At 46.0% G+C, this 18,278-nt stretch overlaps 1 protein-coding gene across 3 annotated transcripts in view; it reads right to left on the bottom strand.

Annotated features, from left to right (window-relative positions):
* Window positions 1-390: 390 nt before the first annotated feature.
* The window catches only part of LOC118791359 (connector enhancer of kinase suppressor of ras 2-like), a 70,167-nt gene continuing 52,279 nt past the window's right edge, over window positions 391-18,278 (bottom strand). For 2 of the 3 annotated variants that reach the window (XM_036548698.1, XM_036548697.1), the window contains 13 exons: window positions 17,795-18,006; window positions 12,727-12,974; window positions 11,085-11,119; window positions 10,621-10,669; window positions 9,817-9,865; window positions 9,180-9,352; window positions 8,197-8,270; window positions 7,484-7,555; window positions 4,679-4,749; window positions 4,309-4,409; window positions 2,758-3,298; window positions 1,415-1,620; window positions 391-728 (listed from right to left, as the gene is read on the bottom strand). In XM_036548698.1, the coding sequence (XP_036404591.1) occupies window positions 519-728; window positions 1,415-1,620; window positions 2,758-3,298; window positions 4,309-4,409; window positions 4,679-4,749; window positions 7,484-7,555; window positions 8,197-8,270; window positions 9,180-9,352; window positions 9,817-9,865; window positions 10,621-10,669; window positions 11,085-11,119; window positions 12,727-12,974; window positions 17,795-18,006 (2,041 nt within the window). In that variant the 3' untranslated portion in view covers window positions 391-518. Of the gene's footprint in view, window positions 729-1,414; window positions 1,621-2,757; window positions 3,299-4,308; window positions 4,410-4,678; window positions 4,750-7,483; window positions 7,556-8,196; window positions 8,271-9,179; window positions 9,353-9,816; window positions 9,866-10,620; window positions 10,670-11,084; window positions 11,120-12,726; window positions 12,975-16,595; window positions 16,683-17,794; window positions 18,007-18,278 lie in introns of all 3 variants that reach the window. The other variant, XM_036548699.1, reaches the window with a different exon arrangement.

Here is an 18,278-nt window from a genome sequence, read left to right on the forward strand (position 1 = left end):
TTAGTACAGTAATACAGTGTTGTGGTGAAAATGGTTTGCGTCCATATTACTGCTACATTGCTCCCTCAGTGTACAGCCCAGCCAGGAATAAAAAAATAAAGGAATGACAACAGAACAAAAAGAAATCAAACTGTAAAGAGAAGGAAATGGTAAAACCCCAAATATTTGTCCTTTTTTTTCCTTTCCGTTCTTCATTTTTTTCTCATTTTGTCTGTTCCATTTTCCAGTCAGAAGACGAAGAAAGGGTAGTACTTTCTCTTCAGGCATGCAGTGGGCACCCTGCAAGGGCTTATCTTGTTTCTTTTTTATCCAAATTATGTACACCACAACTCTCTTTAAGTCTGTAGGTCTCTGTACAGGATTTACACATTATTACAGTGGTTGGTTGGTCAGTCAGTTTGTTGTGAGGGAGAAATAGACAGTGGGGTGATTGGTTGGGGGGGGGGGGGGTGTACCAGTGTGGTGTGACTCCGTGTCACTTCTGCCACCTCCCTGACCCCTCCCTGCGTCTCTGTGTCTCACACATGTGTCTCGATGAAGGAGTGGGTGTGTGACATGAGGGGCGTGAGCAAGGGCGAGAGTTCTGCGGCTCCGGTGTCTCCCGAGCTGAACTCGCAGATGTCCATGAAGAGCTCGTGGTGGCGCTGTTTCCACTCACGGAACTTCTTGGAGGTCAGGTTGGGGTCTTCCAGCACTTGATTGATGAGGGCCAGTTCACTCTCTTTGGCCTGGGTAGACAGGGAAGAGAGCGTACCTATTAGAGCTTGCTGTCTCGGAATAGTGATGCTTAAATGGAACCAAGCTGAGAGCTGCCTTGCCGGATTGACGACATTGATGAACAACAGGCAGAATCTACAGCTCTCCGCAAAGTTCAACAACAATGGAGAGCCTGTTAGATAAAATGGTGTTATGGTAAGCATTCCATCGAAAAACAATGTGCTTTGTCCTTAACTGTGAGTGTGAAAGTGTGAATGAAATTACACAAGTCTTATTTCTTTCTCTTCATTTCTTGTTTGACATTTACCACCAGTGGCCCAAATCATAAGGTTATGCAAGAATTCAAAACATCATAACCCTTCCTTGAAGACCTCACTCTGAATTAAAAACAGAGTGCTTTACAGCTGTATTGAATTTAAGTCTGCATTTCATTTCCATTTATAAAAGCATAACTCTCATCTCAGAACAGATTCTGAGCATATGTTTGCTATTTTAAACCAACACATTCTCATCCCATCCCGTGGCAGTGGACTACAACAAAATAACAAGGAATAAATGAACGCTAGCAGAGCTCATCTTAGCCAAGTGGGACTCTTGCAAAGCTGACTGAACAGCAGAAATTCTGATGCTTGTGACACCCTTGACTCCGTTTGGGTGTGGAGGGTCAGAGCGGTGCATCGTGGGCGGGTTGCCGTACCTTGAGCGTGCTGCGCAGGGCGCGGACGCGGTGCAGCTGCTCGTTGATGACAGGGTTGTTGCAGCGCTTGATGAAGGAGCGGCGGTACTCCTGCTTGGTGGAGGGGCGGAGCTCGCCAAAGGCCGACAGACTGGCCTGCTCCAGAGTGCGGTACAGCTCCTGCAGGCCATCCAAACCGCCCATTTCGCTGTCCTCACAGCGGGATTCTGACAGGCCAGGAGGGGACACAAACAGGCAGGTCAGGCCTGGATTCTTTGTTGCTGACGCAGACAAGCTGATATACAAATATATGAACGCACATATATACACGTACATATATATATATATATATATATATATATGCAGAGTGATGCTTAAAATGTGTGTGCTCTTCCACTAAGAAAGCAAAATAAGAAAGTGTCTAACAAGAAAGAAGAGCTGGGAGGAATAATGAAAGGGAACCTGCCTATAGTTAAGTGATGAGGAACCGTGAGGAAAAATAGACACTCTGATTGTTGAGAACTAGTCAGTGAGGTAAATATATCAGGATTTTGTTAATATCACAGGAGTGTTTTTTGCTGCTCCCTTAAATTTAGACTCACTCAGCAATTCTTGGTAGAAATGTAAATGAAACTTCAGCACATTTTTCCCTGCCACATACACAGGGAAATGGGGATACAGGACTGCCTCTGGTTTCTGATCATTAGGACACCAGCAGCTTTCTATTCACAGTGAGCCTACAGAGAACATAACTGCTTATCACTCCCCCTTATCCAGTGTTTATTTTTTTTTTATATTTTGTTCACCAGTTATGTAACAAAACTATGCAAGTTGGACACCACAGCTCATAAGAACTCAATCAACCAATCAAAAATTATGAGATTCTTTGCACATGTATATGACGCCACGATCACAAAGCAATCTCCATTTGAGGGTAGTGAAAAACTAGAAAACCTAGAACCTTTTGGAGAATAGACTGGAAATTATTCCCTGTTTGCAGGAAAATGCATCTGAAAGCACAGAACAGAAACAAATGAAATCTTGTGAATATAAACATAAACTACATTCATCAGTTCAGTTCAGAAAATCCAGAGACCAAGTGGTCAGAGGGATGGCAGTCAGTGTCTGGCCTCAGGCTATAGGTGGGGCCTTCCCATCCAGCAGTGGCCAGGGGTGGGATGTGAGAGTATTCCTATTGAATTGATCACCGATGTGTGCGTTTTCAGTGTCTCCAGTAGGAGATGATAGATATAAATGAGTAGAGGGAAGCATTCTGATGAGTGTGCTGTTTGGCTGTCTGTGTGAATTTAGTTAGACAGGGTTTGGTGTGGTTCACAACCTTGGGTGCATGCGCATCAGCTTACCCCCTTTGCCAGGGCCTCCGTACTTCCGGAAGGGCACCTCGTCGTCCTCGCTGCGCTCCTCGGACAGCCCAATGGGGTGGAAGCTGCCCTTGGCAGCGCGTACCTCGCGGTTGCGGGGCAGGCTCTGGCTGCGCTGCTTGTGGGCGCGGTGGTGGAGGTGGAGCCCGCGCTCCTCGCTCTCCACCAGCGGGAAGGGCCCGTCGCGGTCCAGGTGGTGCCTCCTCTGCACCGGCAGCGTGGCCTGGCGCCAGCGGTCAGGCGACATGGCCAGCCGCCCGCCCCCCATCACGCCCCCGTAGCCGCCGCCACAGTCGCCCTCGGCGGGCACCGTCTGCAGGAAGTGCAGGCCGGAGCTGGTGAGGGGCGTCTCGATCAGGTCCTGCCAGGAGCGGCGCTCGCGGTGCGTGGAGCGGCAGCCCGACGAGTGGCCGCTGCCCGGGGCGTCCGGCCGCGAGTCCTCTGCTGACGAATGCGAGTACGTGGACTCGCTGGAGAAGTGGCGCCCCTGCTTGCTCTCAGGGAAGGGGCTGGAGGAGTTGACCTGCAGGAGGACAGGGGGAGGAGTGGATCGGATCAGGTTCACGGAGCTCTGAGACCGGGGCAGGTGGTCACGGCTGTTAACCCTGTGAACCTGGGAGGGGAGATCGGGAGGGAGGGTTTTGCACCAAGAGACGCAGACATGGATGAGGGACAGGAGAGGCAGGCAGGAGTAGGGAACCGAGTAAACAAGAGTGAGAAAACAGTGAGAAGCTTATACTTATTTAAGTGGCACAGACTCATAACCATTAGCTGTTGCGTGTAAACGCTGCCGTTGTACTCTTGACTAAGGTACTTGAAGCACCTGAATGGCTTCAGTAATTATCCAGCAGTACAACTGGATAATAGGGGCATTTCAAGCTATGCCAGTCACCCTGGAGAAAGGGCTGATAAGTGTCATGTAAAAAGTTCATTTTGGAACAAATCTCAGACAAAAGGAGGATGTTGAGAAAAATATGATCATGCTATTGTCTTTATTACAAATGCAACAACAAAAAAATAAATAAATAGTAAAGTACACAGTACACATTAATGTTCAATAGAGCAGAACATTGAACTCTCCTTCCTTGTAATAAAGTGTACAGCACCACATCAGACCGTATGCTTTACACCATCTAGTGGTGAGAAAGGGAACAACCTCTGGGCAGTCTAACTGATCCATGTGACAGTAGTGCTCACGCTGCAAAGAGGAGAGGCAGTTTGGAGATCTTGTGCCTGCAGCACGGCTCTGATGTTTTATTCAGGCTTAGAGGCCTGCTCTTGGCTGATTGGAACCATTTCTTTCACAATCATTTTTCTATTGATTTGGAAACACTGCACAATAGGAAAAAAAGCACAATCGAAAAAATAACACGTAGGGCCCTAGAAAAAAATAAGAATGACAGAGTATTCCAGGTCTGTGATTTCCTAAGGCAGTGAAGTGTGTGTGTGTGTGTGCGTGTGTGTGTGTGTGTGTGTGTGTGTGTGTGTGTGTGTGTGTGTGTGTGTGTGTGTTTGGAAGCACTAAGCACTCACCGATGGGGTGCGATGGTAGATGTCACACATTGAAGAGGGGCCCTCTTGCTTCAGGGTCATAGAGCCATCAATGTCATCCTGATCACTTTCACTCCAGTAATCTGAAAAAAAATCAACAAACTCATTTTGAAAGATATTGAGATGGATTTTATATTACATCCAGAAACTTTGGGGTCCTCGACACAGTGGTGTATTCAGTTAAAATGGGCTAAACAGAGTCATCATTTAGCCCCATTAACTAGTTGTAGCTGTAAGTATGTTGTAACATTATGATTATCAACATTTAATATCCGTTTTCCAATATGCCTTGTTAAAACCTGATGAAGACACAGGATGTAGCATAACATTTATTTCATCCATCTTCCCTCACCTTCATCAGGGCGAGGCACCTTATCATCAGGTGTGTATCCAATGGCAGCCAGTCCAAGCCGGTTCATCCACCTGGATGGCAAAGGGCACCGTTGAGAATTTCACTGACTATCCCCCACTCCCCCAGTCATGGGCAGTAAAGACCCACCCAACCCCTAGCCCGCCAACCTCCACTGAGGTAAAAATCTAATGTGACAAACAAGAAAATGACATGGCTACTGCCACAGAAAAGCCCTTTTGCTACCACGTTTCATCTGGCTCTCTCTTCCTTTTTCTTGTCCTCCATGTTCATTCTTTCTTTTCCCATCTTCCCCTCCCTCTGATTTACATGATCTGTTTCTCTCCCTCAGCGTCAATCCATGTATCTCCACTTCCCTTTCACCTCTTTTTCATGCTATTTGTCTAATGTTTTCAGATATAGCACTGTGTCCATACAGCAACAATGTAATGAAGCAAAAAGGCATCAATTATGGAGCAAAGAAGGCAGTGATTACAGCTGACAGACAGGAAAGCCTGTAGAGCTATAACTGCTGACCTAAGAGAATGTTTTTTCCCCTTTGGTGCATAAGTTTTACTTCACTGAGTAATCAGATCTTGGTAGAACATCATTATGGATGTATGCTTTTGAAATCACGCCTAGATAAGGATCTTTGTAGCTCATTTGTGAGCTTTCAGCAACAATCAATGTATTTGGCATTTCAGAAGGTTAAAATTAAAAGACAATACATTATCAAATGCCTAAATCTTAAGCCAAAAACCTTCATTGACTTCAAACTGAGGCAATTTATGTGGATTTTTGATAATACTGGGCAACTTTTTTTACTAAAAAACTGAACAATTTGACTTCACTATTAGCAGCACAGCACAAAACATACTCACAAATGAACATCGCTCTGAATCTTGTCTTCAGAGGGGAATTAACCTTTCTGTGACATGTTTCACAAGCACATTTGCAAAGTGTGCTTTTGTTTTGTGCGAGTTAACATCACGCTTAGGTTTTTATTAGGCCTCCCACTGTTTACTAGCAGGGCTGCTTTGTTTGCAGTGCTGTTACAGAGCGGAGCACGGAAAGCAGAAAATAAGGAGGTCAGCGTAACTCCTCTCCGGAACGAACGTGGAACTAAATAATTTACATCTCCCTGCCGTCTCTGTCATCGCTCTAAATTTAGTCACGGAGATTGCGGGAGAAAGCCAAACCTTACCGTGGTTGTGGAAATATGATGGAGATTTCGCTAGTGGGCAGGGATTATGTTCTTGTTCTGACGTGCCTGTTTTTCACCACCATGGACAGCTACACTCCCATATCCCACAGAGTGGAATGGAACAAGGGGCATGCATATCCACAAGAATTGTTTGGTATGCTCTCTCTTTGTCCTGCTTTTATTCAGCCTCTTCCTGCTCACTCATCATCACTTCATTTAATCTTACTGGCATGAAATATGCACAATTACGTCACCTCACATGTACACAAATAGAACACTGGAAAGGAAAAATCTTTTAAAAAGAATTCACTAGAATTCACAATAGAATTATGGAACCAGTAAATAGGCTGTTTCTCCAGATGAGACTCTTTTTTCTTAAAGAGGTCTCTCTCTCCCTTATTATGTGTGTTTGTGTGTGATGCACGCACACACATATATGCACCGAAACATGTTTATCACACTCGTATCCGTAGGCACTGGCTAATGAGCTCAGGTCAAAGGCAGCAGCGACATGCCTTTTTACAGAAGGAAGTCCTGCAGACTTACCTAAAACAGTCTGAATTTATCTTCCTATCAATATCACCATGATGAAATGTCTGATGTTGTATCCACTGCTTAAAAAGTAAACTAACGACAACAAAAGGAAATAAAGACTACTAGGTGCAGCATCACTGACTTCATATCCTCTCTGCAAATACCACAACAATATGCAAGCAACCTCCTTTCCTCATTTCCTACAAATTTCAAACCTTCATATTAATTATTTGTGGCCCTCATAATTGCTACAAGAATATTAAGCCTACAATTGACTGTAATGTGTTTGAGTCATTTTTAATAATCCTTTCCATAAACATGACCATCGGAATGTGGCACTTTTCAAACACGGTTAAAGTGAGACGCTCAGAGTGTGAGCAGAATGGTTGGAAGAGTCTGTGGCTGTGTTGTTTTCGCAGGGAGCAGATGGCACAGTCACGGATGAAAAGCAAACAAGTTCATGGCTTTGACCAAGCTTTGGGTTGGGATTACGATTTCACTTTAAGTTTACGAAAGAGTTTTTTTTTTTTTTTTTTAAACACCAAGGGGGGTGGGGTTCAGCAAACTTGCGGGGCATTGGCTCTGTCTGCCCAGTCAACTGCTCACACACTGACTCTTCCGCATGAGATAAATCATTTATAGATCCAACGTCAAAGAAAAAGAAATGTCTTTCTCCCTTTACAGTGACTTATTCATGGCATGGGTGTCTGCGAGGAGTTTGGAAAGAGGTGCAAACTGAATTTGTTGGGTTTACAATGTTGCAATATTTAGAGTACACTTCCCCTTGCAGGTATTGAAAGATTAGCCACTTTGTTTTCCTTCAATATTTTGATTATACTTGTGGCTAAAGTGATGTGAAGTTTCTTTGTGAGCGTGAAAGATATTAATGATTTTGGGTTTGAGCGCCCGGTGCATGTCAGGCTTTGCACAATAGAATAGGCAATGAGCACATGGCCTCAAGGTGAATGCTGAGCCACTGTAACAGGTTTACTGGTTTAGTAGATTTGGCATTCTTTTTTTGCGACTGATGTTACTGAATTTTGTGGGTTGCTTTTGGGTCTACTTTGTACCTGTTCATCTCTTCCAAACAGTCGGTGGCGAAGAAGAAGCTCTTTATTTTGGGATGGCAGGCTTTGAAGGCACTGTGCGAGACAGAGACAGAGAGAGTCTGAGTGTCTGGAAAAGGTGACAGACAAAGTATGTAACAGACCCCACACACTCTCACTCACTCTCTGGTGTGTGCGCTTGCACACACACACACACACACACACACGCCTTCTTAAATTGTGTGGAGCTGTGGTGTCAATGAGTTTGCAAAATTGTGGAGTTGTGTGAACTGACAGACACGCCGCCTTGTCTAAGTGGATGCTTGATGGCGCGCGCACACACACACACGCAAAGCATAGACAGAAGACATTTTCCGCATCTGTCATCGCGTTGACCTCAGAATCTAATCAGCCTCTTAGGTGGAACGATGGCTTCCGGAGAAGCACCGTGCCAATCTGTGTACTGGCTATATTTAGCCCTTTTTAATGTGCGGCTCAGTTAATTTGTCTGACTCTGAGAGAGGAAATCAGACGGCGGTCTTTCACTGGCTTTCATCTCTCATTGGACTGTTTACCTGACGTCAGCCAGTCTTCACACACTCATAACTCAATGCGTGAAGCTTTATTATAAATCATGGAAATGAAATCTGCTTTGCTCTGCATTATTCAGTAAGGAGACGAGAAGGTGACAAGGGGCAGGAAGTTTGTGTCAGGGGGGAAATTAAAAAAACACTCACAATTTCCGTCGGCATTCGATAGCTCTGTCTATCCTGAACTCTGGCAGACTGATGAAACCTTCAGCCTTTTCATCCTGGAACAAGAGAAAGGGGGCAGAGAGAACGAGAGGAAGAGACAAAAGAGGGAGAGAAAGAGGGATGAAAGAGTAAGATGGAGTCACTGCCTTCAGCCAGACTGTGATGAGTGACTGGTGAGAGAAATTCTGTGAGTTCTGATGAAGGTTTTGACGAAGTCTGATTAAAGATGATTAGAAGTGATTTTAAAGATGGCAAACAAATCTGATCCCCGAGATTCAACGGGAGATATGGGGAATCACCAGGGCAGACATAGATGCAGCACTGTCTGAGACTGAGATGGGAGCTTGTTAGTGTCTGAGAGCCAGACTCCATATTCTGGCTAGTAAAGAAACAGGCTGGACACTATTGAATTAAGGCCACCTCACATTCAAACCCAAGAAATCTCTTCACAGTACCCTTTGTGATGGAATATTTTTCTCACAACTGGTGCCTATTGTTATATAAACTTACACCAGATGTTTAGTGTCACATGTTTGTTACCTTGTGTGGTGCATGCATTCAGCATCTGATTCATATCGCTGATGCTGGCGAGAGCTGTTCCTCCACATCATTACAACATCACATTATGGATATTCTGAACATTATTTTCATGCTGTATTGTCCCACAAATCAATACCCAAAATCCATCAGTTCTTTATCAATCTCTTCTTTTTTCTCTTCTGTTACTAGTATTGCCATGTGCTCCAGAGCATTACATTAGCAGACACTCTTATCCAGACTGACTTCCAGCACAATAGAACATAACTGTATCCATTCAAGTTAAATGACCAACAGTCTTAGACCAGGCTAACAACGTTCCCAGTGAATGTGAGCATAACACTGTTCAAGCCCTAACTTGTGCAATCTGGCTAGGCAATGGAAGCCAAGTATACTCTGATACAACAGTCACTAAGAGCAGCTCTTACATTCTGGTTGGTGTACCAGTAGAGCGAGGAGTCCTTCAGGATGAACCAGTACTTCTTCCACTTCTGGGTGAAGTAGCCCTTGGCATCCTTCTTCTTCCACAGCCAGCCTTCACAGTCGCCGTGCCCCAGGTCCTTGCAGGAGATGCGCCGGCGGCTACCGCTGGTGAGAGAGCCTGTTAGGGGGGACAAAGCAATGGAACTGAGGATCATGGGAAGGACAATGGGACAGTTGGGGTGCAAAGACCCCACCTTTATGTGGTGAGGCGCTACCCTGCTGGAGCAGCTGCTGTGAAATTTGTCGCTGTACCCCATGATCATTGACCCTGGCCCTTCATTCCCATCATCTTTCGCCTCCTGCCCTGCCACCCTTTTACAACCCCTGACCCTTGTTCATCCTGCCATGCCATACTGTGATAACCTCATCCCCTCAAATCTGCACCTGGCAAAATAAAACCTCTCCTCTGGACAATGACAGTGTTGCTAACTTCCATTCCACACCTAGCTCCTAATTGGCCACTTCAATCAACTGAGCTGCTTGTACTGCAGACATTAGGAGACACGTAGAGCTTGCTTGAGTGGAAATCCGGAGCGTGACGTTGTGCACCAGAACACACAAACAGAAGCCGGGATTGATTACCTTTGGTTCTCTTTTTGGTCTTAGTTCTCAAGGAGGCATAATGAAAGGACTGCATGAGAGAGAAAAAAGAGAGACAGAGAAACAGGAACTGATTAGGAGGATTGATGCTCTGTGCAGACAGGGCAGCTGCTTACCCCTGCCTACAGTGAACCATGCTGTGATACAACTCCACACATTAGACTGAGAGGCATGTTCTCTTGATGGAAAGAAATAAGCAAACCAAGACCGCTGCCTTCGCTCATGGTGTCTGAATAATGTACTATCAATCAAGACTTGGAACCACTCTGCGATGAACATTGCAGCTTTAGTGAAAAGCTGAGGCAAGCCAAATCTTGTTTGGAATATACTTGTGCTATTAGATTTTTTTCTACTAAACATTCTTTACCTTCTTGGGAGACATGTTTATGGTGAATTGCGTTGCTTGCATTTTCCACATTATTGATTATCATACCGTTTGGCATTTTACTGAGGCAGTTCAGGTCAAGTATCTCACCTACGGGTACAGCTGCAGCATCCCACTCAAACCTGTAACCTTTCCACAAGACCCTTTACCCAACCACAACTCCACATTTCCATCCACCAAGTAGTTATTGAATTGCATTTTAAACTCCCATATTGCATTTCACTCTCTTGTCTCTATTTGACATTGAGTTGTACAAGTTGCTGTGACTTTTAATTCTGTTTTTTTTTTTAAACACAGGGTTAGGTTAGGGATAGATATAGGTTATCTAAGTTATAATTACAGGTTATCTATAGGGATATCTATATAGGGCATCACAGTATTTTATTTACAGGGGGACATACCTTCCTCATGGATGTACTGCTTTGTCTGTCATGACCAGAACCAGCATATCTACATATGGGAAAAAGTAATAGAAGTGAGCCACCATGTTAGCCATTCAACATACTTAACTCATCAAGTTCTAACCTGTATTTAAATGAGGGAATGCACTACCCTAGACTGTAACAGACCCTCCCAATTGCCACCCAGATTACAAATACTACATGTCTTGATATTCATGATGACGATGATGATGATGATAATGACAATGATGATGATGATGATGATGATGATGATGATGAGTTATTTCATTTACTCTGGCAGGAACTCTTGTCCAGAGTGACTGACAAGTCCATCATGGAACCTATCTGCCTCTTAAGTGCAATGTACCTTCATCATACTAACATTATCACACAATGATGCAGTATGTATGTCTATATACAAACACACCCAAACACACACTCAGGAAGAGTGGGCATCTATTCACCTGTCAGTATCTGCCCGCAGTGTGTCCCCAGCTCTCTGGAAGAAGACAGGAGACAGAGAAGAGTGTCAAGGAAGCAGGACACATGAACAAAATACACATGGCTAAAAGTGTATGTGGGGTTACTGGGTAAAACTGGGTAAAACTGGGTAAAACTGCTCGAAGTCAATCCCACATGCCTCTGTGGAAGCCCCACCGCATCCACCCCCTCTCCCCCTTTTCATCACTGTAGGTTACTTATGACATTATAGCACAACCAACACTTGACAAGGAAAGATCAATCCAAAATACATTCTGATCACGATTTAGGACAACCAGGGAGAGAGAAAATGACATGAGTCCTTAAAGAGCTGAAATGTTGTCCTGAACGTCCTGATCTGTAATGATGTATCCAGGTGCCCCGCAGCACCAGAGTGAGCATCATTAGAGTTTGCTCATTCAATCTCTCAGGCTTGAATTGAGGCGGTGACACAGATTTGGCTGACAAATCTATCCCGAGGTCCGGTCGGTGCCTGTGCCTGCTGCCTGCAACCCCCCCCCCCCCCCCCCACACACACACACACACACACACACACCCCCCCACCCCAGCCCCTGCCTCCCCAAACTACCCCCAACCCCTCAGCAAATCCCGCGTCCCCGGCCCGCAAGCACGAATCTCTCCTCTCCATCTATTATTAACTCGATCCGAGGCTGTTCACACCTCAGAGAGACGGCGCGTATTTATAACCTCCCGTCTCATGATGGGGATGAGTCTTGACGTGGCTTTCGGTGCAGATGCCGACCGCCTCCCCCTCCACCTCTCCAGCGGCACCCCGTGTCATGTGATTCTCGCCGCGCCCCTCGGGGCGATGCGGGCCATCACAGACCTGCTGCTGCCTGCCTGCTGATGCCGCCCGCCACACCCACCACCCCCTCCCTGTGAGAGCGCTGCCTGCACCCAAGAGTGACAGTCTGTGTCACTGTGAGTGTGTCCGTGCGAGAGGCCTGCAAGCCCACCCCCCCACCCCCCAGACTGAGCTCCTCTGTTGACGAGGATCTGTGTGCTGTGAGAGCAGTCTCTGGCCATCTCCAAGGCCGAAGCACCGCGTTGCTGGGATACACCGCCCCAGGCACCGTGATGCAGATTTACCCTGACGGTGTAGCTATCTGTGTGTGAGAAAGGAAGAGCTCACAGCCCCTTTTTGTTCCATTTCATGCAACTTCAGCACCTCTGGTGCAATTGTGTCTTGTAATGCAGAAGAAAGATCAACTCATGTTAACACTTTCTTTCTATTTGAAGGGAGACAGCTGTCTGGTTTTTTGAACCAGAAAAGACAATTTGTTGGAAATCACAACTGGTGCAGGATACCCAGACCATGTTCCAATGCTCTTTGACATCCCAAGGCTGTCCATCAAGTAAGCAAGCATCACTCTGACCAACACACTCATCAGCAGTGAAAACATTATTTTATAAAGATTTTGTCAATGCACATTATATACCTTCATCATCACTAATTGCAAATATTTTTGGTGTTGTGTGTTTGCTGTGGTCTTACACAGGAGAAAAAAATGTGAAGCGAGCTGTCATTTCCACAGCGTTCTGTATTTTCTGCAGCCCAGCTAATCTCAGCGGAGCTGATGATAGGGGGAACAGACTGAAACTCACGTGGTAGAGTGGCACAGTGTTGCTCTCGGGCAGCGGGAAAGGCAGCCCCTCAGGGGGTCCTGAGTCCAGCCTGACGGTGGAAGCCAGCAGGGTGGGGCTGATGGGGTAGCTGGGGCTGCTGGGGCTTTTGCCCTTCTTGCGAGAGCGCCGGCCCGTGTCCCGCTTGCACTCCCGCGGCACCTCTGGCTCCTCCTGGATCACTAGGATCTTGTCGTCGCTCAGGTAGCGCAGGAGAGAGTTGTCCGAGTCTGGACAGTGACGGACAGGGACAGAAACAGAGAAAGGCAGCTAGCCAGTTAGCAGACCGCTGGCGAGAAGTTCAAGTCCCCAAACTGCTCATCACAGACCCAATGCTATCTGTGTCTCACTCAGGTTAAACCAGAGCCTTCGGTTTAGTGAAAGCGTCCATCCAGTTGAAAGAATCTCACAATCCATTGATCAATATGAACAGCTCCCAGGAAATACTACTCTCATGTCTGTTTAGATATTATCTATAGTATATAGAATGGTTATTACTACAAACAGACATTGAATCCATTTTCACAATTCACAGGGGACAATGTTTTATTCTAACCTGTGCAGATGAGCAAGAAGCTCTTCCCTGATGCATAGGCCACTTGCAGTTCCTGTGTAGATTTAATGGTCTTACAGAAGAGGTTGGAACAGACAAAGCAAGCTCCTGTCTGAGGTACCGGTGGAGCTGGGGCATCAGGTCTGAGAGGTGTGCCATCTTAGAGGTCTCTTCTAGCAAAACATCCAAATGTGGGAACTGCATCATCACCACTGCTGCCTGTTCTAATTTATTCATGTCATTTGATTCCCAATGCATGAAACCTCTGACCATGAAGCGTGGCATTGCCTCAGATGCATATTCATCATGTAATAGGACCCCACCTTCACTTTTTGTGTGTCCTCTGTTGGGGGAGAGCCAATGAAGGCGAGGGGGTGGGGGTCGTTAGAAACTAGCGCGGTCACGAGGGCAGCTGCTACACGTAACCCGGCATGTGGGAGTGAGGCAGCTGTCCACCCACCAAGAGCTGCTCGCTTTAATGTTATTCATGGACTTTGAGAGAAGCGGCTTGGCTGTCGGTTCACGCGCGCCGCCTGAATGCTAATGGAAGCTGTGGCGCGGGGAAGGCGCAGTAATAGGACACCCCAGCCTGTGTCAGTCCATTAGCATGCGACCATGTGGCTCTCTGTGGGGTTTACAGTAATCAAGCCACACCGCGTGACCATTGCCACTTGCACTTGTGTACATAACTTTGTGTTTGGCCCAGGCTGATAAAAGCCACTCGCAGTGAGAAACGAGTGAAACAAAAGCACACAGTGCAGTCCTGGTGCTATTCATGACAGCAGACACTATACTGCTCCTGTGCGCCCAAGCTGTCCTCAGATCAGACAAAAACCTAATTGTGTGTCGCTCTGTGACAGGATATTACACCGACATCCCCCTGTAACAACAGCATTCACACATCCATTTTAGCATCCGTTCTGCTCAGGAGAATGTTCTAGTGAATCTTTAGCTCAGCTATTTAAGATTAGGCATGTGAATGCCTATTGTCTAATTTAGCGACTTAGCGACCTAGAGTTGAACGCGTTCTGTTTTTAAAGTGAGAGACGTGACAGTGCTCTGTGAGGATGGACAGAGCAGGAGGAGGAGGGGAAAACTGAGAGGTTTGAGTGCGTGACATAGCAAGAAGGAAGGGAATAAATGAGGGAAACATGAAGATCATACCGCAGGAAGATAGGATTGTTGTTTCAAAACCCAGCGAGTCATCTTGTGGAATGATAAAGTTAGGCAGAGAATGTGAGACCGTGAAAGCAGAGGAGTCAGTTGTGGCCTAAGGGGCTGGACGCACCAGCACTCTTTTTTTTTCTAAAATGTATTCTCATGCCCCTCTCCTCTCTTCATATCCCTTCAGGAAGAGGAATCTCCCATCATTTCCTGTGCTGTCTGGTAGCAAAGGACTGGCCTAATTAAATCTGATAAAAAGACATCAAATCTTGCCCTTGTAACACTGGTTACTCAAACTGCTATCATACGACATTACATATTTTGACTGAACTGTATTAAAATACTACTACTACGACCACTGCTACTACTACTACAGATGATAGTAATCTTTCTTATTATTTAAATTTTTATTACAATAGCTATTGCTGCTGCTGTTTATATGTTTATCTGTATTTCTGTCTACATTTCAGATCTCTCTCAAGTGTGTCTTCTATCTTTATTTACACATGTATGTATATTGTGCTCATCAGATGCTGGTCATTTGCAGTGTCGAGGAATAGTGAACTACATGTAATTAAACTAGTAGTTTAACTACATTTTGCAGTAACTTGCTGGTAGTTCAACTACATTCATATTTGTATAGTAATTCAAGAAGTTAAATGACTTTTTTTGCCAGTTTTTGTGTAGTTAACTACTGAAACTACAAACAATTTTGGGTCATAAAAAGCTGACATTCCTTGCACTTTCCCATGAATACTAGGTTATTTTATTTTTTTGGTTCATGTATGACCTGTGACCAAGTGGGCACTTTTTGCAATAAACTCAACTGAGTGGCATTTTTTGCTGGCGTGTGACTTTTTTGTATTATACTTTGTTATAATTTTGTATCACATGTACATTGCCAATTTGATCATTTTTTCACAAAGTAGTTTGAAGTACTTTTTCTAAGTAGCTTTAGTAAACTTAGTTCAGATGTGGGCTGAAGACACAGCTCTTCAGACTCTACCTGGACTGACACCCTTGCCATTTGACCTTGTAAATCTAAGATTTTTGGCTTGTACTTGTAGCACTATCTCTGACCTTGTATTTGTAGCACGTTTTTGCTTAGGTAGTATAGCGGCACTTTATTGTCCCAGTGACTGTATTTGATATATGTAACCTGTACATATCTTGCCCTTGTGCCTATTTGCCTACTATATGCACTTTTGTACATCGCTTTGGATAAAAGCGTCTGCTAAATTAATAAATGTAAATGTAAACCAAACTAGATTTCTCCCTAGGGTAGCTTTGCTGCTGTAGTTCAACTTCTTCCAGTGTGAAGTAATTGGTAGCTTGCAAAGCTATGCTTTCAAAGTAGCTTCCCCAACAATGGTCACTGGTCTAATATTAAGTGTGAGTGTGTGTGTGTGTGTGTGTGTGTGTGTGTATTTGTGTGTGTGTGTGTATGCATGTGAGCCTATGAGTGAGTATGTTTTGTGTGTGAGAGCAGGAAAATATGGAAAGAGCTTTAGATTTAACCTCAATATGTGCAGTATGTAAAGTAAATGCTAAGCACCTGTAATCTGTGAATCCATGCAATAAATCACTCTGTAGGATAATCCTGCTATAATCTGCAGATGCTGATCATTTAATGGGTCCATATATCTATGGATTTATGTCCAAGCTCAGGGGCTCCACAAAAAACAGTTGTTGCTACTTTACACCAACGCCATAATGTAACTGTAACACCTGCAAACACTCTGCCTACATGCTGTTCCAAGTGAATGGACTGGCTATGAGCATTACAGAATGAACGGGAATGTGGGTTTACAAATGCCAGTTGTACTCCGAGAACAACCTAGTAAAAATTCATTATTTTTCAGCCAGTGTACAGCTCATGAGTGCTAGTAATACAGAGGTTCATTAGGGAAAGAAATGAAACAGGTGGAGAGTATGGTTAAACACCACAGATGAAGCCAGGCATGAAGCAAAAAGCAATGAAAGGAAAAGCAAATGACATCACTGCATGTGTGGCAAAAGTTTAAGCGGTTTATTTATCTGACTGTGTAGGGGACTGTGGGTGCTGCGCACTCGCATGTGTGCTGAAGGCACTTTGTTAGGGAGGCAGGGGGTGGGGAGGGGGGGACTGACCCACCTCTGCTGCCCCTCTTGTACATACTGGGCTCCTTGGTTTCCGTCATCCAACTGTACTCCGTTGGCATGGAAACTGGCCTGAGGTCACCTGAAAAGAAGTCCAAGGAGGGTGTCAACCCGAGTGGGTGGTGCTGGGGTGTGTGGGGGGGAGAGTGGGTGTGAAGCATGCCAACCAGAGTGGGTGGTGCTGGGGTGTGTGGGGAAGAAAGTGGGACTTTGGGGGAGGGGGGGGGCAGGCCTATGTTGAGGAAAGCTTGAGAGGAAGAAAAAGGAGATGGGAGATACCAGATGAAAAGACAGAGAGATGACAAGGGAGAGACAGTGGGGAGCTTATCTGAGTGTGAAAACGAAATAATTCATGAAAGATGAAGAGAGGGAAGGAAGGCAGTGAGTGAGACAGACGGAGAGAGAGAGAGAGAGAGAGAGAGAGAGAGAGAGAGAGAGAGAGAGAGAGAGAGAGAGACCGCAGGGGGTGAGAAGGGCATGAGTGTGTGTGAGAGAGGGACAGTGAGAGAGAGTGACAGAAAGAGGGACGGAGGGAGTGGTAAGGAGGACAGGTAGTGACTGTGTGAGAGAGGAGGAGGGGAGAGTGTGTGGATAACAAGAGGGAGTCAGTGTGAGGGAAGGGGGTTGGGAGACACGTGCTTCCAGAGAATCAGATAAGCCCAGCACCTCACAGAGGCAGATACCAGATTAGCAACAGCCGACTGCCTTTTCCCAGCAGCTGGTTCGCTTAAAAAGTCTGCTCTGGTGTGCAGAACCCACCGCCATTATCTCTGCCCCAGCAGCCATGGTGCTCTCCATAGAGGGTCTCTCCCAGTTGAGGGACCGCCGACAACGCTCTCCTACATGAGAGGCTGTTTAAAATGCCTGTCGTCGGCAAACGGCAGGAGGATCCCTGTTCTGTGCTCCCATTTGAATATAAAGGGCCTGGGGCCTGTCAGGATGCGATTAACTTTGAGCACGTGAAGCATGCAGCCAAACTGCCCGAGAGCTTTCTGTGGACCCATCCCTGTGAGTTTCTGTCCCTGTAAATGAGACCCGGGGTGAGCGGCCAAAGAGGGGGAAGGGGACCACTCAGGAGGGAGAAGGGGACCGTCATGCTGCCACACAGATGGAGAAGCGTGGGGGGCTTGGTGTGGCATGCGCTCAGGGCACAGGAGGACGAGGGCGGGGGTCACACAGACAGGACGGCCTTACCATGAGTGGGGGTCTTCTCCCTCCTGCGGACTCCCGTGGAGCGGCCCCGGTCGTACTCCGGCCCCAGGTGCACGCCCTCGCCCTCCATGAACGTGTAGTACTTGCCGCTCTCGTGGTCGAGGTAGTAGCTGGGCGACTCGGAGCTCTTCATGCTCGATTTGCCCATGCTGTACTTGCCTATGTCATCGCAGGACATGATGCCCATTTCGTCCCTGTGAGGAAGAGAGGACAATTAGGGAGAGGGAGCAAGAGAGAGAAAGCCACCTGCAAGGTAATGTACTAGCCATTTAAAGCTGCTTTGTAAAAGATTTCTATCAAATGACTGCAATACAAAAAGGCACTAGGAGAATATATTAAAGCTTCTAACAGTCCTTTAATTAAGGTTGTATTCAGGGTGGATTCTACTGAATTTTGGATAGTGTTTACCGAGCACCAGAGGAAAGGGGATATCAAATCTAAAGCTGCTTTTATGAGTCCAGTCACA

This window comes from Megalops cyprinoides, chromosome 16 (genome assembly GCF_013368585.1).
Source record: "Megalops cyprinoides isolate fMegCyp1 chromosome 16, fMegCyp1.pri, whole genome shotgun sequence".
Taxonomy (NCBI): domain Eukaryota; kingdom Metazoa; phylum Chordata; class Actinopteri; order Elopiformes; family Megalopidae; genus Megalops; species Megalops cyprinoides.